The sequence below is a fragment of the Periplaneta americana genome, chromosome 17 (assembly GCF_040183065.1).
Source record: "Periplaneta americana isolate PAMFEO1 chromosome 17, P.americana_PAMFEO1_priV1, whole genome shotgun sequence".
NCBI classification, from domain to species: Eukaryota; Metazoa; Arthropoda; class Insecta; order Blattodea; family Blattidae; genus Periplaneta; species Periplaneta americana.
Genome location: NC_091133.1, coordinates 101,837,637 through 101,858,700, shown reverse-complemented (window position 1 = coordinate 101,858,700; position 21,064 = coordinate 101,837,637). Strand labels below are relative to the sequence as shown.

At 37.2% G+C, this 21,064-nt stretch overlaps 1 protein-coding gene across 1 annotated transcript in view; it reads right to left on the bottom strand.

Annotated features, from left to right (window-relative positions):
* The window catches only part of LOC138692990 (testis-specific serine/threonine-protein kinase 3-like), a 28,032-nt gene extending 9,720 nt beyond the window's left edge, over positions 1–18,312 (bottom strand). The window contains exons 1-4 of the mRNA XM_069816465.1: positions 17,896–18,312; positions 14,684–14,853; positions 7,312–7,461; positions 3,998–4,271 (exon numbers count right to left, since the gene is read on the bottom strand). Of these exons, the coding sequence (XP_069672566.1) occupies positions 3,998–4,271; positions 7,312–7,461; positions 14,684–14,853; positions 17,896–18,165 (864 nt within the window). The 5' untranslated portion in view covers positions 18,166–18,312. The remainder of the gene's footprint in view (positions 1–3,997; positions 4,272–7,311; positions 7,462–14,683; positions 14,854–17,895) is intronic.
* Positions 18,313–21,064: the final 2,752 nt, after the last annotated feature.

Here is a 21,064-nt window from a genome sequence, read left to right as displayed (position 1 = left end):
TAATCCATTTTTGCCTATAGTGGTTGAGATGTTCATAAATAGGTGTAATTTTCAATTCTTTTGTAATTAGTTCATTCCTTTTGTGGTCAAGCAAGCTGTAGCCGGCAGTCCTCCTTAGAAAACTCATTTCCGCAGTTGTTAGGCGTTGAACATCTGAGTTTCGGACAGTCCAGGCCTCACTACCATACATGAGGACAGGTCTTCTAGAACTTTATATGCTTTTAACCTGGTATGTTTTTGGGTTTTCGTGGTTGTAAAACCTGGTTGATAGTTCTTAAGGCTCCATTAAAATGTTGAATATTTTCAGATATATGTATTTATTGTACCGTTAAACATACATTCGCATATCACTGAAGGTCATTGCTTCCATGCATGTTGAGTCAGTCAGTCAAACAGCGTCAGATTGTCTTTAAGAACTGAGCTTCTACATACACATGATTTTGTGCAAACATGACAAGGATCTATTGCGGTCTTTCCTGGAATCTTTCCATATAAGCCTTATGATTAGTCTTCTTCTTTGCCTTTAAAGTGATGCATTTAGCATAAATTCCAGGCGTTTCCCTGGTTCTAAATAACTTCTCCGTTTCCTATGTCCTGTCTGTTGTCTACATTCAGGGCAGTCCGGAAACTTATTGATTGCCCCTTGTAACATTTGGAGTAAGTAGTAAAACTTTATTGTGCATATCAGTGCAGGCACAGATCCGCTCTTTCTAAAAGTAGCGGCTTTGTGAAAGTTTTCAAAAACTTCACGGCAACCGTAGGATCTGATTTCAATTTTCAGTTTTACATTATCCTAAGTATCAGAGATGGCTGCAAACTCATAGACGTGCAAGAACATGTGTTCGAAAGAAAGTAAAGATGGACAAAAATTGGGCGTAAATTTTTTTTCTGGAGCCCTCCTCCCACATTCACGACACGTGAATCTCGGCTTTACTTCCTAACTGAAAGAAGCCATGTTACGGATTTGTATCACTAATGATTTGTTAAATTTGTTATATGAGCAACTTTTTTAACTTTCCTTAAATGAAACTATTATGGTATTTTTCTATTTTATCTTTTTTAATGATAGTGATTTATTGATATTAGTTCACAAAAGTACAAAACTTAATAATTTAACAAAAATATCTATATACTAAAGTAGTTATACATAATAAATATACAATTTCCTAACCTAATTAATTTATCGCAAATCTCAATAATTTATTGGTTCAAACTTGCACTTACGTCTGGTTTTAGTGCATGTTTAAACCAATCGTAATAACCATTAAGACTTTAAACCTTATTTACAGTATCTGCTCCTTTTCGCAATTTACTACCATAAATATTTTTAATACTTTTTTTTTTATTTTAACTCTACAATAAACAACTGTACATCAATCTTTCCTGTTGCTCTATTTATCTAGTAATCTTTGTTAATGACTAGTTTCGGCATAATTTCTGTATCCTCAGATTCCTATTGGGTCCTGCGTTTGTTTCCGGGTTCTTTTTGTTGTACGTTTGTGGAGTTGTGTTTATGATTATTACTGTTGTGTCAAAAAGGGTGTGCGTTGTGTATTGAGGATGTGTTGTGCATATGTCTTTGTATGTCTCCATATTTCGTATTGTTCTAATGTGTTTAGTTTCTGGTTTGATGTTTAGGATTTTCAGAAATGTTTCTATGTTGCTATAGTTGCGGTTGGTGTTGGTGATGTGTTCTGCGTATGTGGAAGTGTTGTGTGATTTGGTTATGTCTGTGATGTTTTCCTTGTATCGTGTTTGAAAAAATCTCCCAGTTTGTCTGATGTAGAAGTCGTTACAACTATTACATGTTAATTTGTGAACTCCTGCTAGGTTGTATTTGTTTGTTTGTCTTGTTTGTGTGTTGAGACGAGACAAACATTCAAGTATAACCTAACAAGAATTTACAAGCTACAAGTCGTGCTAAAGACGTTGCTTTGTTAATTGCTCAATAGGATATATACGGAACTGTTAACCGGTATCTGTTAATTGTATGGGCTAGTATAACGTATAGCTTATTAGTTGTATTAAGTTATTATTAACTTTCGTAATGATCACATAGTGTCTGTTGAGTGGTGTCTTAACAATTCTGAAGTTATTTTCAATTTATTTAAGTACAGTGGAATCCCGATTATCCGTCATCCTATTAACCGATTGTCGGATTATCCAACTGTATTTCTTTCGCTTTTTTTTTACTACAGAAATATATGAAGTTCTGTACATTATACTAGCACGTTATTTTTTTTCGAAAGAGGTTTATTATAAGTCTTTGCCCTTACATAGTATGATCTATTGTTCAAGTTGTTGTACTGCAGAACTTCTATATAAAATGTCTTCCACGAGTATCAAAAGAAATCGTGTTGTACTAAGTATCAAAAAGTGCAAACAGAGTGGTTTGTGGAACGAGAAACTGTGGCGTATCTTAGAATATGGGATTGGATTCACAACTGTTTGCAATTTAATAAAAATCAAGGATAAAATGAATGAAGCACCAGTACGTAAATCTACAACATGAGATGTCCTCTCTACCTATCTTCCAATAGAACAGCCATTATAAGGAGTTTTCTTGCAACTTAACAATCAGACTTAAATCAGTGAAGTTCTGATCCATTACCTAGCGTATTCAATAAAAAACCATAGAGGAGCTTACGAGATTGTAAGCAGTATTAATTAAATTTACGAAAATCTTTTATGGCACGGATTATCCGATTTTTTCGATTAACCGTTCAGTCCATCCCCTTCATTACCAAGGATAATAGAGGTTCCACTGTACGTATTTTCTCCCAAGTGTGGTGTGTGAGGACAGCGAATAGAGATTATAAAGAATGGACACTTCGCGTCGGGACCTTTGATGTATGTATGTATGTATGTATATATGTATGTATTTATTTATTTATTAACACTGCAATTGGGTATACACCCGGTGGCAGTGATATATAATATACAATAATTACAATTACATGAAATAAAATAAAATAAACCTAAATTAAATAAAATAAAATAAACGTAAATCTATAAATAGTAGATGCAATAAATCTAGCACTGTAATTAAAAACTATTCTTAATAACGCCTACGATAAGCAAAAGCAAATCTAACTTATAAGTACTTCTATTTCACCCAACTATTGTAGCCGGACTGATTTCAATAACCTTCAAGCCAGCTAGAGCGTGAGATTCTGCTTTCTCCCTAGAGTTGGCGCTGACATCACACCAGCTAGCAGTCGACACAGCGGAAATATAACATATATAATTAATACATCTAGGTACATTATGTACTCAAATAAAATAAATTGGATCCATAAAATAATAAATCCGTCATTAACTGTAATGTCTAGACTCTAGAGTTCCTTTATAATGAGAGTTGAGACGTTGATCCCAACAACAATTAAAATACGTAATGATTTGATAGCGCTGAAAATGGAAAAACAAAACTCTCATGAGAAGTAAAACCATATACCTATATTATATTATATACAAATATTAAACGAATTTGATACATAATTTTATAATGTATTATAATATTATATTATTTTATAATATAATTTATTATATCTGAAATATAAAAAGTTATTATTACAACTAGTTCGTCACTGAGAAATAAGGAAAAGCTGTTAACTTGAATTTATTTGAAGCAAAGCGTTACTGGATTATGCAATAAGGTAGGCGATGTTTGAATCCTGTGTCTCAACTCTATTCTCAATTATTATCTTAGCCTATGCTCGATTACACTAACCTCTAGCGCTTGAAAATAGAACTAAACGCTGGCGCACAGAGAAACAAAACACAGGAAAATTCGCTCAGTGTCCATTCTTTATAATCCCTATTCGCTGGTGAGGATATCGAAGTTTCACAGAACTTACTTTCAGTACCAGTTTTCTTGTCGGTAATGCTGTATTTTCACACTTTCATAGGAAAAGTAATTTTTATTAACGTAAAATTAATATAGCCACCTCTGTACTGTTAAAGATGTGTTTTCTAGAATCAAGTTGATAATACTGACCTTGAGCAGTTGGTTGTAGTTTGTGTCGTCGAAGGGCAGGCGTCCGTAAACGATAGCGTACAGCACGACTCCCATGGACCAGATGTCGGACAACTGCGGCTGGTATGGTATTCCACGCAGAATCTCGGGTGATGCGTATGCGTAACTGCCACAGAACGTGTCACTCAAGGGGGGCGTTCCGTTCTTTGGACGCATGTGTCCCCTCGCGAAACCGAAGTCCGAGAGCTTGATATTGTACTTACTGTCCATCAGCAGGTTCTCGCACTTGATGTCCCTGAAGCACAGTTTTTATTGTAACTCATATTTTTCTGGAAAAACTCTGTTATACAAAATTTTATGAGGGACAGTTGTATTATGCTGCAAACTTTTAAACTACGTCTGGGGCTCCATAGTAAGTGAAAGCGATAATTATTGTATATTATCCATTTATATTGTGTCATTATTCTTACAGTTTCTACTGCGTGTTCATTTCAAAGTGTGTCATGGCTCGCTGTATGCCGTCATGTGGCTAGTCGATGAGCCTAGAGAATTCAATCTTCCTACACTTCCGCAGAGGTGTATTACCTGTGTGCCAGAGAAATTTCCTAGAAAGTACGGCGTTCATTCTGAAAAGTACTTACCGATACGTACGGTAACGTCGGTAGTGGCAGGAATGTGAACTGTTTGGAAACATGTACTGAGGTGAGTTTTTTTCTTACTGTCGGGATATGTGGAGAGGGTTAAGACGATTACTTAGCCTACGTATTTGTTGACATTAACTTCGACGGTCAACATGGACACGGAGCATTTGATTTGTGTTGTGGAATATTGCCGTACGCAACCGATGATAACAAATACCCTGCGCACGACTTGCCCGCGCAAAACACAGTTCGAAAGAGGTTATGGTAGCACACAGACTGTACAGGCCGCCATCTGTTGCTACGACGTTCAAGTTATACCATACACGTTCTCAAGTTCAGATTGAACGCCTTGATTAATAGGCAACTTCTCTGACATAAAAGCGGAAACTCGCTTCAAATCGCTGACTCACAATAGTGACGTCATGACACACTTTGAAATGAACACCCAGTACAGGTATGAGAGTCGTGCACAACCGGTTACGAAAAATAGAAATTATACAGAGCTTTCATTTCAAAACTTCCTAGTCTAAATAACTAATTATTTAAATGGAATTTAATTTAAACAAAAAAAAGACACGTCAATTTAGATATTGAGGAGGAAGTCTGAAACCAGGCTTAATTGCATTTTAGATTTCACCCCCACCCATACCGCAGCCACCCCACTTTGAAATTTCAAATGGCACCCCTATATTTTTATACTTAAATATGAAAAGCATTTAATTGTTTAAACACCTCATTCATTTATTTCACATCTTTTGCCTGGCAATCTGACAAGAAATAGTTTATTTTGCACTAAATCAAGTGTTCAAAATGTGCTCCATTGTTGGTTAAACAGTAATACAATCCATTTTGGAACTCCTCGCGAACGTTTTGGTGTGTTTTCTTACTAATCCGATTACATTCTTGGGTTATTCTATTTTTTAGTTCTTGAATATTCTCGGGCGGAGATTTCAAATGATCCCATAGGAAGAAGTGAAGCGGCTTCAGGTCTGGAGATCTCGCCGGCCATTCTACAGCACCTCCCTTACCAATCCATTTTGCAGGAACTCTTCTATTCAGCCATTGTCGCACAGGTACTGCATAGTGTGGGGGAGCTCCGTCCTGTTGAAAATGCTATTTTTTTTTTTCGTCCAACACCAGGTTTCCTTCATTGACTTGGTTCTCTAGCGACAGGGTGATAAGTGGACCAGTTATATTTTGTAATATGTTCAGATACAATTCTCCAGTTCAGGTTTTCTTCAATGAAAATCAGTCCAACAATATCATCCCCAAAAATTCCAGCCCACACATTGATCTTCTGAGGAAACTGGGTATTATCTTCACGAAACACATGAGGATTTTCAATGTCCCAGTTCCTATAATTGTGTTTGTTGACAAACCCATTTAAGAAAAAAGTCGCGTCATCACTAAAGCAAATATTTTGTGTCAGATTTGTATCATCTTCAATTCTCTGAGACATCTGTTCGTCTTCGCTGAGGTGACTTTGTATTTTGTAGGGAAAAATTTGTTCATTTTCAGCATTTGATGTTTGGAACCAACCGAAATGTTAGTTACAGTAGCTATTTTCGGAATGGAGGTGGTGGGTTCATTAATGAAATGACCTAGTAGACCTATTTCAATCTGCGAAGTTTTCTAGGTTACTTTATTGCACACAGAACCACTTTCTTCATATTTCCGTATTAGATCTGTGACATATCGGTGACTTACGTTTTTCTCACGATGCCTCTCGTTGAAAGCTCTAGTAGTTCTATGAGCACAACGGTTTTCAGCTCCATAACTAAATATGATTTCTGTTCTCTCTTGAAGGATATACACCATTTTACAATAATTTAATAGGCCTATACGAACACAAATATTACAAGAAATGTTCAATGGTATTTGTAGGTTCAAAAGTCTTATAAAGTACATATATTAGTGCTAAGGACGAGAATCGAACCAGAGATCTTATGATTTATATTCAGTAATGCTGACCACTAGATCTCGAAGCAGTATATTATAGAATCTGCTTATTATGACCAATCGTTATTTTTAATGGGGTAGCATTTATAGATAACATCGTCTGTTGTATATGCAACCAGCAGAACGTTGGTGTATCTAAAGTTGCATTGTATTCTACGAATGCTGCTATTGTGCGTACGTTTGGATATGTCGCATCCCGGTTCTCCCAGACGTTTCCGCAAGTTCCTCTGTAAAGGCTAGTGGCTGGGGTGTTTTTTTTACATGGTTATTTAACGATGTCCACACCTGTGGAGTAACGGTTAGAGCGTCTGGCCGCGAAACCAGGTTGCCCGGATTCGATTCCCGGTCGGGGCAAGTTACCTGGTTTAGGTTTTTCCGGGGTTTTCCCTCAACCCAATATGAGCAAATGCTGGGTAACTTTCGGTGCTGGACCCCGGACTCATTTCAACGGCATTATGACCTTCATCACATTTAGACGCTAAATAACCTGAGATGTTGATAAAGCGTCGTAAAATAACCTACTAACCTACTACTATTTAACGACGCTGTATCAACTACGAGGTTATTTGGCGTTGATGAATTTGGTGATAGCGAGATGATATTTGGCGAGATGAGGCCGAGGATTCGCCATAGATTACCTGACATTTGCCTTACGGTTGGGGAAAACCTCGGAAAAACCCAACCAGATAATCAGCCCAAGCGGGAATCGCAGCTTTACAATAGACTTGGTAATACCTATGGACGACGCCTCGTTCGTGACAATAGGCGACGGCGTCCACCAGCTGGTTGAACCACAACCTGCCGCGATCTTCGTCGATGTACGTGTCACGGCGAATGACGTCCAGCAGGCTACCGTTCTCCGCTAATTCCATAACGATGTACACCCTGCAAGCAAGACGACCTCAAAGATTACTTACAATAATTCCAAGAGAGATTCAAACACGAACTCAAGAGCAGTTTCATAGCACGACTATAGTGAGGGTCACATAAGAACAGTTCCTAAACAGCAAATATTGTCGTCTTGTCAGTGTTGCCAACTGTTACCAGATATCACATGATCCTACGTACTAAATGACTTAATTACTTACTTTACTTTATGCTGGAAGGTTATTCTAAATAATTCAATAACTTGTAACATATTTTCGTAGGCAAACTATATGACAAAGGAATTAACATGTCAAGTATTTTGTCTGGCAATACGAAATTCATTGGTTTGACTAAACAATTGATTCACGAGACCTAACCTAAAAATGTATTTTGTTTGACAACATGAAATTATTAGTACTAACTCGAAAAACTTACCTGACTATAGTCTTGAATTATAACCGCAATGCATCACATAAAATAACTATTATTATTAATATTAATACTGATATTAATTAATTATTGGTATGTTCAGATTTCACTAGCTTCCAGTAATCGGCTCAGAAATCTAGTACAATTTTAATTTCTTGGAACTCCAGACTGACAAATATTGTCGACATTTGCCTCAGCTGCCAACATACCAGTTACAAAATCACTACCATTTGTAATATTCGTCAATGTCGAAATTCGAAACGAAGTTGGCAAAAGAAAATTCAACCTGCAAACTAGAAAATCACCACAATCCACTAACATATGTAGTAATGGGGGAAAAATGGTTAGGTTTCACCCTTAGGGTATGAAGTAAGCTGATCCGGACTATACTAATCGTTAACCCATCGACCACGCCGGTTCTTGCATCGCGCATGATGTCATTATTTCACATCCACTAACTGATAAATCGCGAAACGTGACAGAGGGATAAGCCATTTTACACTTCAAGATTATCCTAAAATAATATGCTAGAACAATGCTATACAGACTTTAAAAGTGTCTAATATTTTAAGAGATGGTACAACTTATCAAATGTTAAATGTTAAATGTTATGTTTTATTTAACGACGCTCGCAACTGCAGAGGTTATATCAGCGTCGCCGGATGTGCCGGAATTTTGCCCCGCAGGAGTTCTTTTACATGCCAGTAAATCTACTGACATGAGCCTGTCGCATTTAAGCACACTTAAATGCCATCGACCTGGCCCGGGATCGAACCCGCAACCTTGGGCATAGAAGGCTAGCGCCATACCACCTCGCCAACCAGGTCGACTAGAACTTATCAAAACAACTAAAAAAGACTAATAAAGATGTGTCCTAAAATTAATATCTTCCGAGCTATCGTAACGTGACTTGTCCATAGCATATGTTCGATGTAAAGTCCATTGTCTTCCGATCATTTAGCAACTGAGTTAATGTCACATTGAAGTGATTGACAGTCAGTACTACTTTTGATTGTACGAAAAATTTTTAAATTGTCGGCAAATAATAGACAGTCAGAAGTTATTATTTTACATATATCATCTATGAATATAATAAATAGGAGAGGTCCTAAAGTAGATCCCTGCGGGACTCCACAATTTATATTATAAGAATAAGAATGTATATTAAACAATCTTATGCATTATTACTTAAATAATTTTCGAACCAGTTTACGTATCTTACAGAAAGACCAATATTTCCTAACTTTTAAAGTAGGATATAGTGCGGAACTACATCAAAAGCTTTACTGAAATCTTTGTTTTTCACATAAAAGGATATATATTTGTGGATAATGGTTTCAAAAATTTTTGAAAAGTTATTTAGGATCGATATAGGTCTGTAGTTTCTGACATCGTTTCTTTTTCCATTTTTAAATATAGGAATAATTGCAGCTTGTTTCCATAGTGAGGGAAATTCGCCATTTTTCAAACTAAAATTAAATATGTGGGCTAAAAGAGGAATAAATATATCAGAGCATCCTTTAATAATAATAATAATAATAATAATAATAATAATAATAATAATAATAATAATAATAATAATAATAATAAATTTTGTTCCAGTAATTTCGATGCCGATTTTCGCAGTATAAAAATGTATTTTAAAAAACTTCTGGAAGGGATACACAACATGTCTTTCCAAAAAAAAATTCCCCTCTCCTCAAGCATAAAGTGAAATGCCGTCACTGTCTGGGATGAAGATAATGCATCGTGTAAACATACTGCATAAGAGTCCAATCAAAGGTCCACTGCTGCGGGGAAGGAGGAAAAGATTAAATAATGGCGTAAGATAGGCCTACACCCTGTCAGGAGAATGAAAGCGGCAAGAGAACAAACCTAAAAAAGTAGTGGATCTACCTGGTCCGCGGATATTTCTTTGTGCAATACCGGAGTATAAAACTGTGAGAGAGATTGTCTGTTGTTTTGAACAACCGAGTAAACATTAGAAAGCGTTGTTACGTCACTTACTCAGCTAAGGCATTTGAATGCTATCTGGAGCCGCTTTCCCACCGGAAGCAGAAATCGATTCCTGTTACCGCACATCTCGGAGCTGCTCGACATTATCGCGCACGTTTTTGTTCCTTCTCTCCATTATCGAGGCGTTACGTATTTCATTCCACAGCGAAAATAATCCATCGTTTCAAGTACAGCACTATGAGCTGTCGAAGTCGTCCTTAGACATCAGACAACTTGAAGACGAGGACTGGACGAAAAGTTAGAATTTACAAAACAGTTAGATCATACTAATCCTAATTATCAACATAATATGCGAGACGTCCAGGAGGAAAATATACTATTTCGATGACTCACTGTTCCAAGTCCATTTTACTATTTTATTTTTTCAGGAAAGCTATTCCGTTCGGAAAATAGATGAGTAAAGTCGTCCGAAGTACTGTATACTATTTATTCTTCTTGAATACAATGAATGATTAAGCGTTTTCCTCGACTGTCTTCACAGTTGCTGACTGAATATTTTCATGTTATAGCCAACATCTCGTTTTCCTGGTGATTTATATGGAGTGACCAAAGTCCCGGAAATCTGGATTCGTCCTGGTTTTTAGATGCTTATTCAGGTGTCCCGGAAAGTGACTACCGGGACGCTTAGGCTATTTTGTAAAGCAGACTTCAAGTTGATACATTGGCTGCCATAATTCAAGTGGTCTATAAATTTGAAATATACTGTATAAGAAATATGATAGTCAACTATACTGTACGTTTCTGAAAATAAATTCTAAAAGTTGAAGTATATCTGAAAAATACCCTTAGTTGAAGCCATCAGCATCACAAACCCTGTATTTGTATAATAAAGTAATAATGAGTTTCAATTTTAATACTTATAGTAAAATTGTTTTCTGAGGAAAAAGCCGTCATTTACAGACACTATCATTTTTTTCTACAAATAAATAAGTAAGTATTAATAAAGGTAAAAGAAAAGGTAAAGATAGCCTCTTCACATGCAATGAAGACACTTGAGGGGCATGGAGTTAGAGTGCCATGCTTTCTTGACTTCGGCACTAGAATGAGGTGGTGTAGTGGGCACCAGGTTCCGATCGCCTTTTACCCCCGGAAAAGACTCGGTATCCCGGCTGAGTGAACCTCGAGGCCGTTCTGGAACTTTGGCAACGAGAAAATCCCGTCGCCACCCGGGATCGAATCCGGACCTTCCAGTCCGTAGTCCGCTACTGTACCAACTGAGGAGCTACTCGGCAACCAATAGGCCTAATAATAATAATAATAATAATAATAATAATAATAATAATAATAATAATAGATTTGCTTTTTTTTACCAATCTCATCTTTATGTTACAAGCTGTTTCCTAAATGGTTCAATAATTTACGAAATCGATGGCCGAGAACCAGACTGTTCTAAGTCCAAATTTTTATAGGAAAGAAATCTGTGTTTCATTGACTTCCATGTCCTTGTCAGCAAGCATAAATCGAACAAAATTATAATATTCCTCTCCATAAGGTTGCTATAAAGCTATTCCAAATTGTTCCATGAAGCTTTGAATGTCAGGAGCTTAAAATAGCTCCCCTGAAAAAATAAAATAGTAAAATGGACTTGGAACAGTGAGCCATCGAAATGGTATATTTTCCTCCTGGACATCTCGCATATTATGTTGATAATTAGGATTAGTATGATCTAACTGTTTTGTAAATTCTAACTTTAAGTTTTTTTGATAGCAGACTGGATGACAAAAGCAATCTTCTCATTGCAACCTTTTGAAATAGACTGAAACTTTTCATTAGATCTAAGTCCGTCAGTGCGTTTAAACCATTAACAATTGTGTCAACAGACGTAGTAAGACTTGCCATAGTATGTTTCTTCTCTGGAAAGACTTGCTGAAGAGTTCAAAAATATCAGTTACATGTGTATAGTATAGATTGGGTTATTTTACGACGCTGTATCAACATCTAGGTTATCTAGCGTCTGAACGACATGAAGGTGATAATGCCGGTGAAACGAGTCCGGGGTCCAGCACCGAAAGTTACCCAGAATTTGCTCGTATTGGGTTGAGGGAAAACCCCGGAAAAAACCTCAACCAGGTAACTTGCCCTGACCGGGATTCGAACCCGGGCCACCTAGTTTCGCGGCCAGACGCGCTGACCGTTACTCCACAGGTGTGGACTCAGTTACATGTGTCCCCATCAACAAACCAAGATATGTCCCTCCACTTTCAAATACAGTGAATAGATCACTGATTTCTTCGTAACCTTCTTCTCACAGTTTACTCAATGCTTCAAAGACCAAATTATACTTTTTCATAATGTTAACTCTGTGTCCTTCGGAAGATCTATCTTGTGGGACATAGAAGTTTGATCCACAGTATTTTCAACTGGTCCCTAGACTACTTCTCATGGATGTGGGTGAATACAGATTTAACTTTTGTAAAATAGGATTTTCAACTGATTGGTTCATTCCATAACACATTTTACTGTTCCAGATGAACTACATCTTTCCTTCTTGACTATGTTTCAGCAATGAGCAGTGCAACGCACATAACTAATCAAAGGCTGTTTGTCAATATTATTATGATAGACTGAACGCTTTATTGAACCCATTCATGTTTCCGACCCATTCATAAGCCTGTATTTCAAGATTTGTCAATGGTAGTTGTAGTCTAAATTATATCAGCACCACAAATGAGTGGTTGAAGCAATTTGATAAAATCCAATAAAACGAGGTTACGATGTACTGCCCTATTCAAATCAGCGTGTCTCCATTTCAAAACGTATTTTTCATCTTTTTCCTGAGTAAATTAGTTTTCCTCAGAACTATTTTTTGGAAAATTATTGGGGAAGAACGGGTCCCCTTGCCTTCCCTAGCCGTGACGCCCATGCTCATAAATATCAAATTCTAAGAGGAAACGTTTATAAATGCAATACTATGGGATTTAACATAAAATATGGACTAAAACTATAAAAATGGACGTAGGTCTAATATGCAAGATGAATCTCTAAAATGTGCTTTATTAAAGCTAAAATCTTAAAAACACGCATTATGCATGGATTTATCCATAAAAAAAGGCCAAAACATTCAAATATGCACGGGAAAAGTATACTGGTATTTCGACTCACTAACAAGCAAACATTCTGGTGGGGGCAGATAAAAAAATTAAACTTTTTTCTTTCACCAGATTAATAATGTCAAGAGAAGTGCTTATATAAATTTTGGCCACTCCACCGCAATTGCGAGAGCCGTAAAAAACTAAGTTCGCAAGGGGCCGTTAACAGAAAGACTACAGACTTCTACGACACAGGGGTACAAAAATTGATCCCATGGTATGACAAAAAAAGTCTCAATTCCAGTGGGAGATATGTTGACAAATAGCACAACAATTGCTATATCTGTTTCAGTAAATATTTCCTTGCAATTGTTCTTTTTTTTCTGTAAATTGCCGTAGCAAAATCACTTTCTGGACAGCCTCGTAATTGCGGTCGAGTGGACAAAATTTGTATAAGCACTTCTTTTGACATTTTTAACATGGCGGTAGGAAAAAAATTAACTTTTTTCTTATCTGCCCCCATCAGAATGTTTGCTTGTAAGCCATGAAACGGATATTTACTCGTAGAAAGTTTGAGAAGTGTAACAAGCTTATACAGGGACATCATTTTATTTTTACTAACATTTTTAATATTAACCTGGCTATACCTTTAGAGAACCGGAAACATAGTTTGCTATCCCCTTCCACGACTGGAGTTCGATGATACTGACGTAATATACAAACATATCACTTTACTAGGTATAGGAGGGAACAAAAGTAGTTCATCCATTTACGTAAACTAGAAAATATCGCGATTTTGAGTTTGATAATTTTCATTAGGTTTTTGTTTAATTGAAATACAGTACAGTATTAACAATGAGTGTTTTTACTCACGAACCGAGCTATCCATTCGGACGTATTTATTATGCAGTGTATATTATACTGTCTAAAACACATTAGCGTACATTATAGGGAATGAATTTAAATTGAAAAATAATCATAATATGGATATTTAAACACATTTTTGAAAATGGTGGCCGTTCACTTCGATACAGGCTTCAGTTCTAATGTGCATATTATCGCACTATAGACTATTGTACGTAATTCCAATTACCAGGTTCGTACTTCGTATCAGTAACTCATGTTGAAATAATTCTGTACCTACTCTATAAAAGAGACCTTACATACTGTAAATTCAATCTTCACTTCTGCCCGATCCGAAAAGATAAAATTACTCAGACATTCTATCAACTGTCCGTCCAAGTGGTTACGTCGCAGCGCCGTAGAAAGGGGGAAATCACGTGACAGTTAATTACTTAACGAGGCCCTTTTATTCAAGTTATTTTAACAATTGTATGGGTTTAATATTACGTAGACGTCCAATTTCTAACAGAAATTAATGTTCTCAGAAAAGAGCTAAGACAGCCCAGCCACTAGCATTTACAGAGGCGAAAGAAGCAGGTGGGGGAAACCGGGATGCGACGTAGGCAAATGGAAAATGATGCAATATTGAAAGCTCTTTCTTTACTGGAAAACGCGAACATATTTTTGGAACGTACTGTTCACTATGATCGTAAGGCTACTATAACTGTATATGCTGTCTTGGTTCTGTGTGGAGGACGGTTGAACTTCATTAGTAGAAGGGGTGGGACTCAAGTACATTCAAAAACTCAGGTACAATAAAAATTGAAGTATAAATAAAATGATGTCCCTGTATAAAACATGCATTTGCATGGAAATCCTGTCTTTAATGATCAGAAATCTTCTTGGTTGTCGTGGGAACTCACCTGTGCGTAGTCTCGATGGCCTGGAGGAATCGAATGAGGTTGGGATGCTTGAGGCCTTTGACCACTTCAATCTCGCGAGGAAGGAACTTTTTCAGGTAATCGGGAGGCGCCTGGAACTTGGACACGATCTTGATTGCCACATCACAGCCATGCCTCTCAGAGCCCGCCACCTGCATTTAACGTCCAGAGACGGATTAGATGGTGAACACGTACCCATGACGGAAGAAAAATGTACCTTTTTAATAAAAGGATTCTTCTGTGACTTTGATATGTGGCTGCGACGGATTAATAGTGTATATATTATTTTAATGTACCGAAGTACATAATGATGTTTCCATGCAGATATTCTGCGTCATCGTACGATGAAAGAGTAGTGGAACGGAGAAAATTCTCTCCGGCACCGGGATTTGAACCCGGGTTTTCAGCTCTACGTGCTGATGCTTTATCCACTACTCGGATCGAATCGTCTCAGTTTAAGTTCCACCTCTTGGCTTCCCTCTAGTAGCCTTCCCTCTGCACTACGTCATAGATGTCTATGAACGTAGGACAAATTCCACATATTATGTGCGGAGGTGCACTCGTATTAGTGACTGATTGGCCGGGATAAGCGCCGTCTTAAATCACAAAGTGATTTACGCACATCAAATATATTATTTTAATGTGCCGAAGTACATACGAAGTTTCCATGCAGACATTCTGCGTCATCGTACGATGAAAGAGTAGTGGAACGGAGATTAATAGTGAATTGTAAAGGTCACTCCGAAATATTGCGGCAATTTTATGGCGATAACAAAGCAATGGGGGAAATAACAAAAACAAGGGTTGTAGGCCTACCCAGAAAGTATATCTGTCACAATGTCGTCTTCAGGGTTGGGAAATTACACGTAAAAATTAATTTCTACAAGAAGCGTAAAATACGTGTAAAATGCGTAATTTATGTCATAAATGTAAAAAAATTTAATAAATTGAAAACTTGCTATAATACATTAAATAAAGTGTCAAGTTGTTACTCGAGCTGCCAAGCTACCAGCATGCATTTAACTTACTTACTATCTTACAAATGGCTTTTAAGGAACCCGAAGGTTCATTGCCGCCCTCACATAAGCCCGCCATCGGTCCCTATCCTGTGCAAGATTAGTCCATCTCTCTCATCATATCCCACCTCCCTCAAAACCATTTTAATATTATCCTCCCATCTACGTCTCGGCCTCCCCAAAGGTCTTTTTCTCTCAGGCCTCCCAACTAACACTCTATATGCATTTCTGGATTCGGCCATACGTGCTACATGCCTTGCCCATCTCAAACGTCTGGATTTAATGTTCCTAATTATGTCAGGTGAAGAATACAATGCGTGCAGTTCTGTGTTGTGTAACTTTCTCCATTCTCCTGTAACTTCATTCCTCTTAGCCCCAAATATTTTCCTAAGCACCTTATTCTCAAAGACCCTTAATCTATGTTCCTCTCTCAAAGTGAGAGTCCAAGTTTCACGACCGGTAATATAACTGTTTTATAAATCCTAACTTTCAGATTTTTTGACAGCAGACTAGATGACAAAAGCTTCTCAACCGAATAATAACCGGCATTTCCCATGATATAAGCTACCAGCATATATTACGTGAGGTAATTCATTCGAGCTCTTCATTAAGTCTTCATTTCCTCTGACCTTTGAAACGATACGTCTAGTTCGGCATGTTGCTTAACTGCTCGCCGCGCCGATATAGATTCCTGAGTTCAGTCATCAACGACTACCGACAAAGGCATGTCCCTTTTGTCATTGTGTTTACCATGGTTCGCACCTGCATCTCTTTTGTCTGTATTTTTTTACTACTTATATCATTGTGGTACTGAATAGTGTCTTTGTGCGTAATGCCGACAAAACTAATTTTATTACCTCAACTAGTCGTTCTCTTGTGAAAATTGATGTATTTTATAGATTAAACTGATGCACAAAGACCGAAAAATTGTGTTTGTAATAAAGTTCTTGCTAAAGTTTTTTCCCATTTACGACTACAAAATGGAAGGATGATAAGAATATAATACAGCAAATGTTACAAAAAACGAACTTTTCATATAATTCAACAATTGTAGTTAATTTTACAAGAAGATTTTGTTATATAAATAAATACTTAAATACGACATATTAAAGTGGAAAATACAGGTTAAATATAGGAATATATAAAATGAAAGAGTAAGTTCTCAATATAATTATATGACGTAATAAATATGTAATTCGATCCCCGGCGCCGGAGCGAATTTTTCTCCTCTAATATTAATTGTTACCATAGCAGATGTATTCTGTAGGACCAAAAAATAATAATCTTTAGGTAGATTCTTCGAGGAACAGTACATATTACTGTACAGATTACTGTGAATATTACTGTGGAATCCCTGCCACCAAGTCGCTCAACTGAGTGCGCTCCTTGTAAAATGGCAGTTGACTTAATATAAAATGTCAGCATACATGCCCAACTTGAAGTCAGGCCACAAAGGGAAAAACACTGAAGGAGAGGGGTTCGATCCGGTGCTCTGGATTGAACTTCGGCATAACTCAATGGTGAGAGCGCTTGGTACGTAGAACCAAGGACCTAGGTTCGATCCCGGGCGCCGGAGTGAATTTTTCTCCTCTAATATTAATTGTTACCATAACAGATGTATTCTGTAGGACCAAAAAATAATAATCTTCATGTAGATTAATTATATTAATTAATATGTAATACATTGGTTGGGTCACTGACTGAGAAGAAACTGCGGAAGGATACACTTGAAGGAATGGTGAAAGGGAGAAAAGTTCGGGACAGAAGAAAATATCAGATGATAGACGACATTTAGATATATGGGTCATATGCGGAGATTAAGAGAAAGACAGAAAATAGGAAAGTTGTAGAATGCTGGGTTTGCAGTGAAAGACCTGAATTTGGGCAAAAAAAAAACTATGAATGAATGCTCTTCTTATACACTCAATGATTTTCTTCTAAGAAACCGAATGTGGATGAAAGGTGTTCCTTATTTCCCATCTCAAAATCTGGCAACCCTAATAACCACAGGAAAAAGGTTCCTTATAAATTCGACAATTATACTTCCAACATCAGCAGAACTTCCTGTGTGCTACTTTCTCCATTATAACAGCCCAAAATAATTTAAGAAACGGATAGTCCATTATTCTTGTCAGCAATTTTAGGACCACTGGAATAGCAGCTATCGCTGAAGGTTACCTTGACATGGGCATACGATCCGGATCCGATGCTGCGTCCCAGTTCATAGCCGTGAGACTGCAGTACAGTCAACTTCTTCTGGGGCATAGGAGCCTCGGCGTCGTCCTCCGTCTTAGAGCTCGACGCTTTCTCGTCCTGAGACTTGGAGCTCAACGCTTCCGCGACGTTGGTTATGCTGGTGTGCTCGGCCGCCATGTCGGGGACAACGGTATCGGCTGCAGTCGACGCCGTTGCTTTATCTGCTTCCAGTTCATGCTTCTTAAGAGTCATGCTATCATCACATTTCAAAGGTAGTGACAGTCATCCGGCTTTTGCAAGACATGAAACAATATTCTTTGCGGATGTCTACGAGCTTCTGCTACTTATTTCGGAATTTGTGCTGAAACTAGACATAAATTTTCGTACATGATATCGGTGGCCAAGACATGTAGGTAACCTTGGTTACACATTCTTCCTTTGTTGCATCTTCAATTGTTTTGCTGGAAAGAACCCAACAAAGACTCTGGTTTGTTCTAGTTAAAAGCTGTTTTTGTCGCGTACTGCTACACAACGTGCGTGAAGACAGTGGACAAAAAGGATTTGGTATTTAATCCCTCCTTCAAAATTCAAAAGAAATCAAACAAAATAATACAGCATAAAAAATACAATAAACTATAATAAAATTATTTTATATGCATTTATTTATGCACTCTTTCACATATCGCATATGTTGAATCTGCAGGTATATCAGTAAGCCGTTGAGTTTATGTTTCAGATGTCATGTATTATACAGAGTGATTTATATAGAACTGACACATTTCTTTCTTTAATTATTTCGTTGTAAATTCATTCAATGACCCAATTTTAGCACCAAATTAAGCAGAATGTTCTGGAGTTTCGATTCCTTGTCACTAGATTCGCAGATGTTTATGTTTTATTCCTATTGTTGGCAGCACTGACCCAATTTTAGCACCAAATTAAGCAAATGTTCTGGAGCTTCGATTCCTTGTCACTAGATGCGCAGATGTTTATGTTTTATTCCTATTGTTGACAGCACTAGATGCGCAGATGTTTATGTTTTATTCCTATTGTTGGCAGCTGTTTTCGACAGTTTGTGTCAACGTGAAAATGCAGTACACATTAAATCAACGACTCTTCCTTGTGAAGCAATACTGGATTACGAATTCAATTACAGCTACTCAAAGGGCATACCAGAGAGAATTTGGTGGAGTTTGTTGAGCAACTGGACGATGTAGAGCTGAGTCAAGGATATTTTCAGCAAGATGGCGCTACATGCCATACATCAATGAATCCATGGAACTAATTGCAAGTTTCTTTGACGACCGAATAATTTTCAGGAACCTGTGGCCACCGAGATCTCCGGATTTGACAACGCCGGACTTCTTTCTATGGGGTTACTTAAAAAACAGGGTTTACGCCACACGTCCCCAGACATTGGACGATCTGACGCACAACATCACACAGGAGATTCAAGCTATTGACAACAGAGTCCTCCAACGAGTGGCCAGTAACATGGAACGACGTGTTGAGTTGTGCCTTATGCAGGATGGAGGACATTTTCAACATTTGCTATAGAGGTAAATAATCTCCCAAAATTCCTCTACATTTTAGGTATAATAAGTTGTCGCTAGCACAATTCGTTTTGAAACAATTAATGAAAGAAATGTGTCAGTTCTATATAAATCACTCTGTAGATGGCTTACATTCATGTAACTGATTCTAGATTTTTTTGTTTTAATGTCTATGATATTGGTGACCAAAGCGGTGGTGAATCATGATACGTACATTTCCAAGCAGGCATATGACTTTGTGACTGAGGGAAACAATGGAAAACCTCAGTCAGATTAGTCGATCACAGAATTTGAATCCGGTACATCCTGAATGCGAGTTTGAGCCACTTCACTCGGTCTAGTATAAATATTATTATTTTATTGGGTTATTTTACGATGTTTATCAACATCTTAGGTGATTTAGCGTCTGAATGAGATGAAGGTGATAACGCCGGTGAAATGAGTCCGGGATCCATCACCGAAAGTTACCCAGCAGGTAACTTGCCCCGACCGGGAATCGAACCCGAGCCACCTGGTTTCGCGACCAGACGCGCTAACCGTTACTCCACAGGTGTGGACTTAAAACTTAGGTCTTTACCAAATAGAGTGACATTTTCATTTTTTCAATTGTTTTATTTTACGAGTATTCCATAGATCTTACATTAGTATTGAAACTTTAAGGTGTGGAACAAGTCAAAATTTTACAAAATTACAATTTTTTGGAGATATGAAGTGAGGTGAGGCGAGATGAGGCCGAGGATTCGCCATAGATTATCTGGCATTTGCCTTATGTTTGGAGAAAATCTCGGAAAAAATCCAACCAGGTAATCAGGCCAAATGGAGATCTAACCCAAGACCGAGCGCAGCTCCGGATCAGCAGGCTAGCGAGTCTGCCGATTGAGCTACATTGGTGGTTCTACAAAAATTATACAGTACATAACAATCAGATTATTCAATTTACAAACCTGAACAATTATTCATCAGTCGAGTTATAAAATATAATATATTGCAAGTAAGTTAATTCAATTTAAAAGCATAAACAATTCAATCAGTTGAGATATACAAAAATTGATAACAACAATTCAATCAGTTGAGATATACAAAAATTGATAATACATATCATGCAAATTACTTCAATTTACAATAATAAACAATTCATCAGTTGAGCTATACAGATTACTTTTGAATTTACAGCAGATATAATTCATCAGTCAAGCTATACAAGAATATACAATACATAGTAAACAGAAATTCAATTTACAAGCATAGTTTAGTTGAGCTACATAAAATTGTACAATTCATATCAAGTAGATTAATTGAATTTACAAGCGCAATTTATTAACACTTAAGTTGGTAAATAGAGAGTCCATGATCGTCTTCTGGGATTTCCATTTCTGCTCTTAACCAGATAAGCCCAAAAATTTTTTGTGATAAAAATACAGTAGCACATTAGTTACTCTCAAAAATCGGTTAAATGAGTTGAAATAAACTGAAACAAGGAACGTATATTTTCTAAAGCTAACAATTACTACCAACATTATCGCACAACTTATAAAATGTCCCTAACACCAACAATGACATAATATCCGAAGGCACTGCAACTGTTCTTAAAAAAGGAC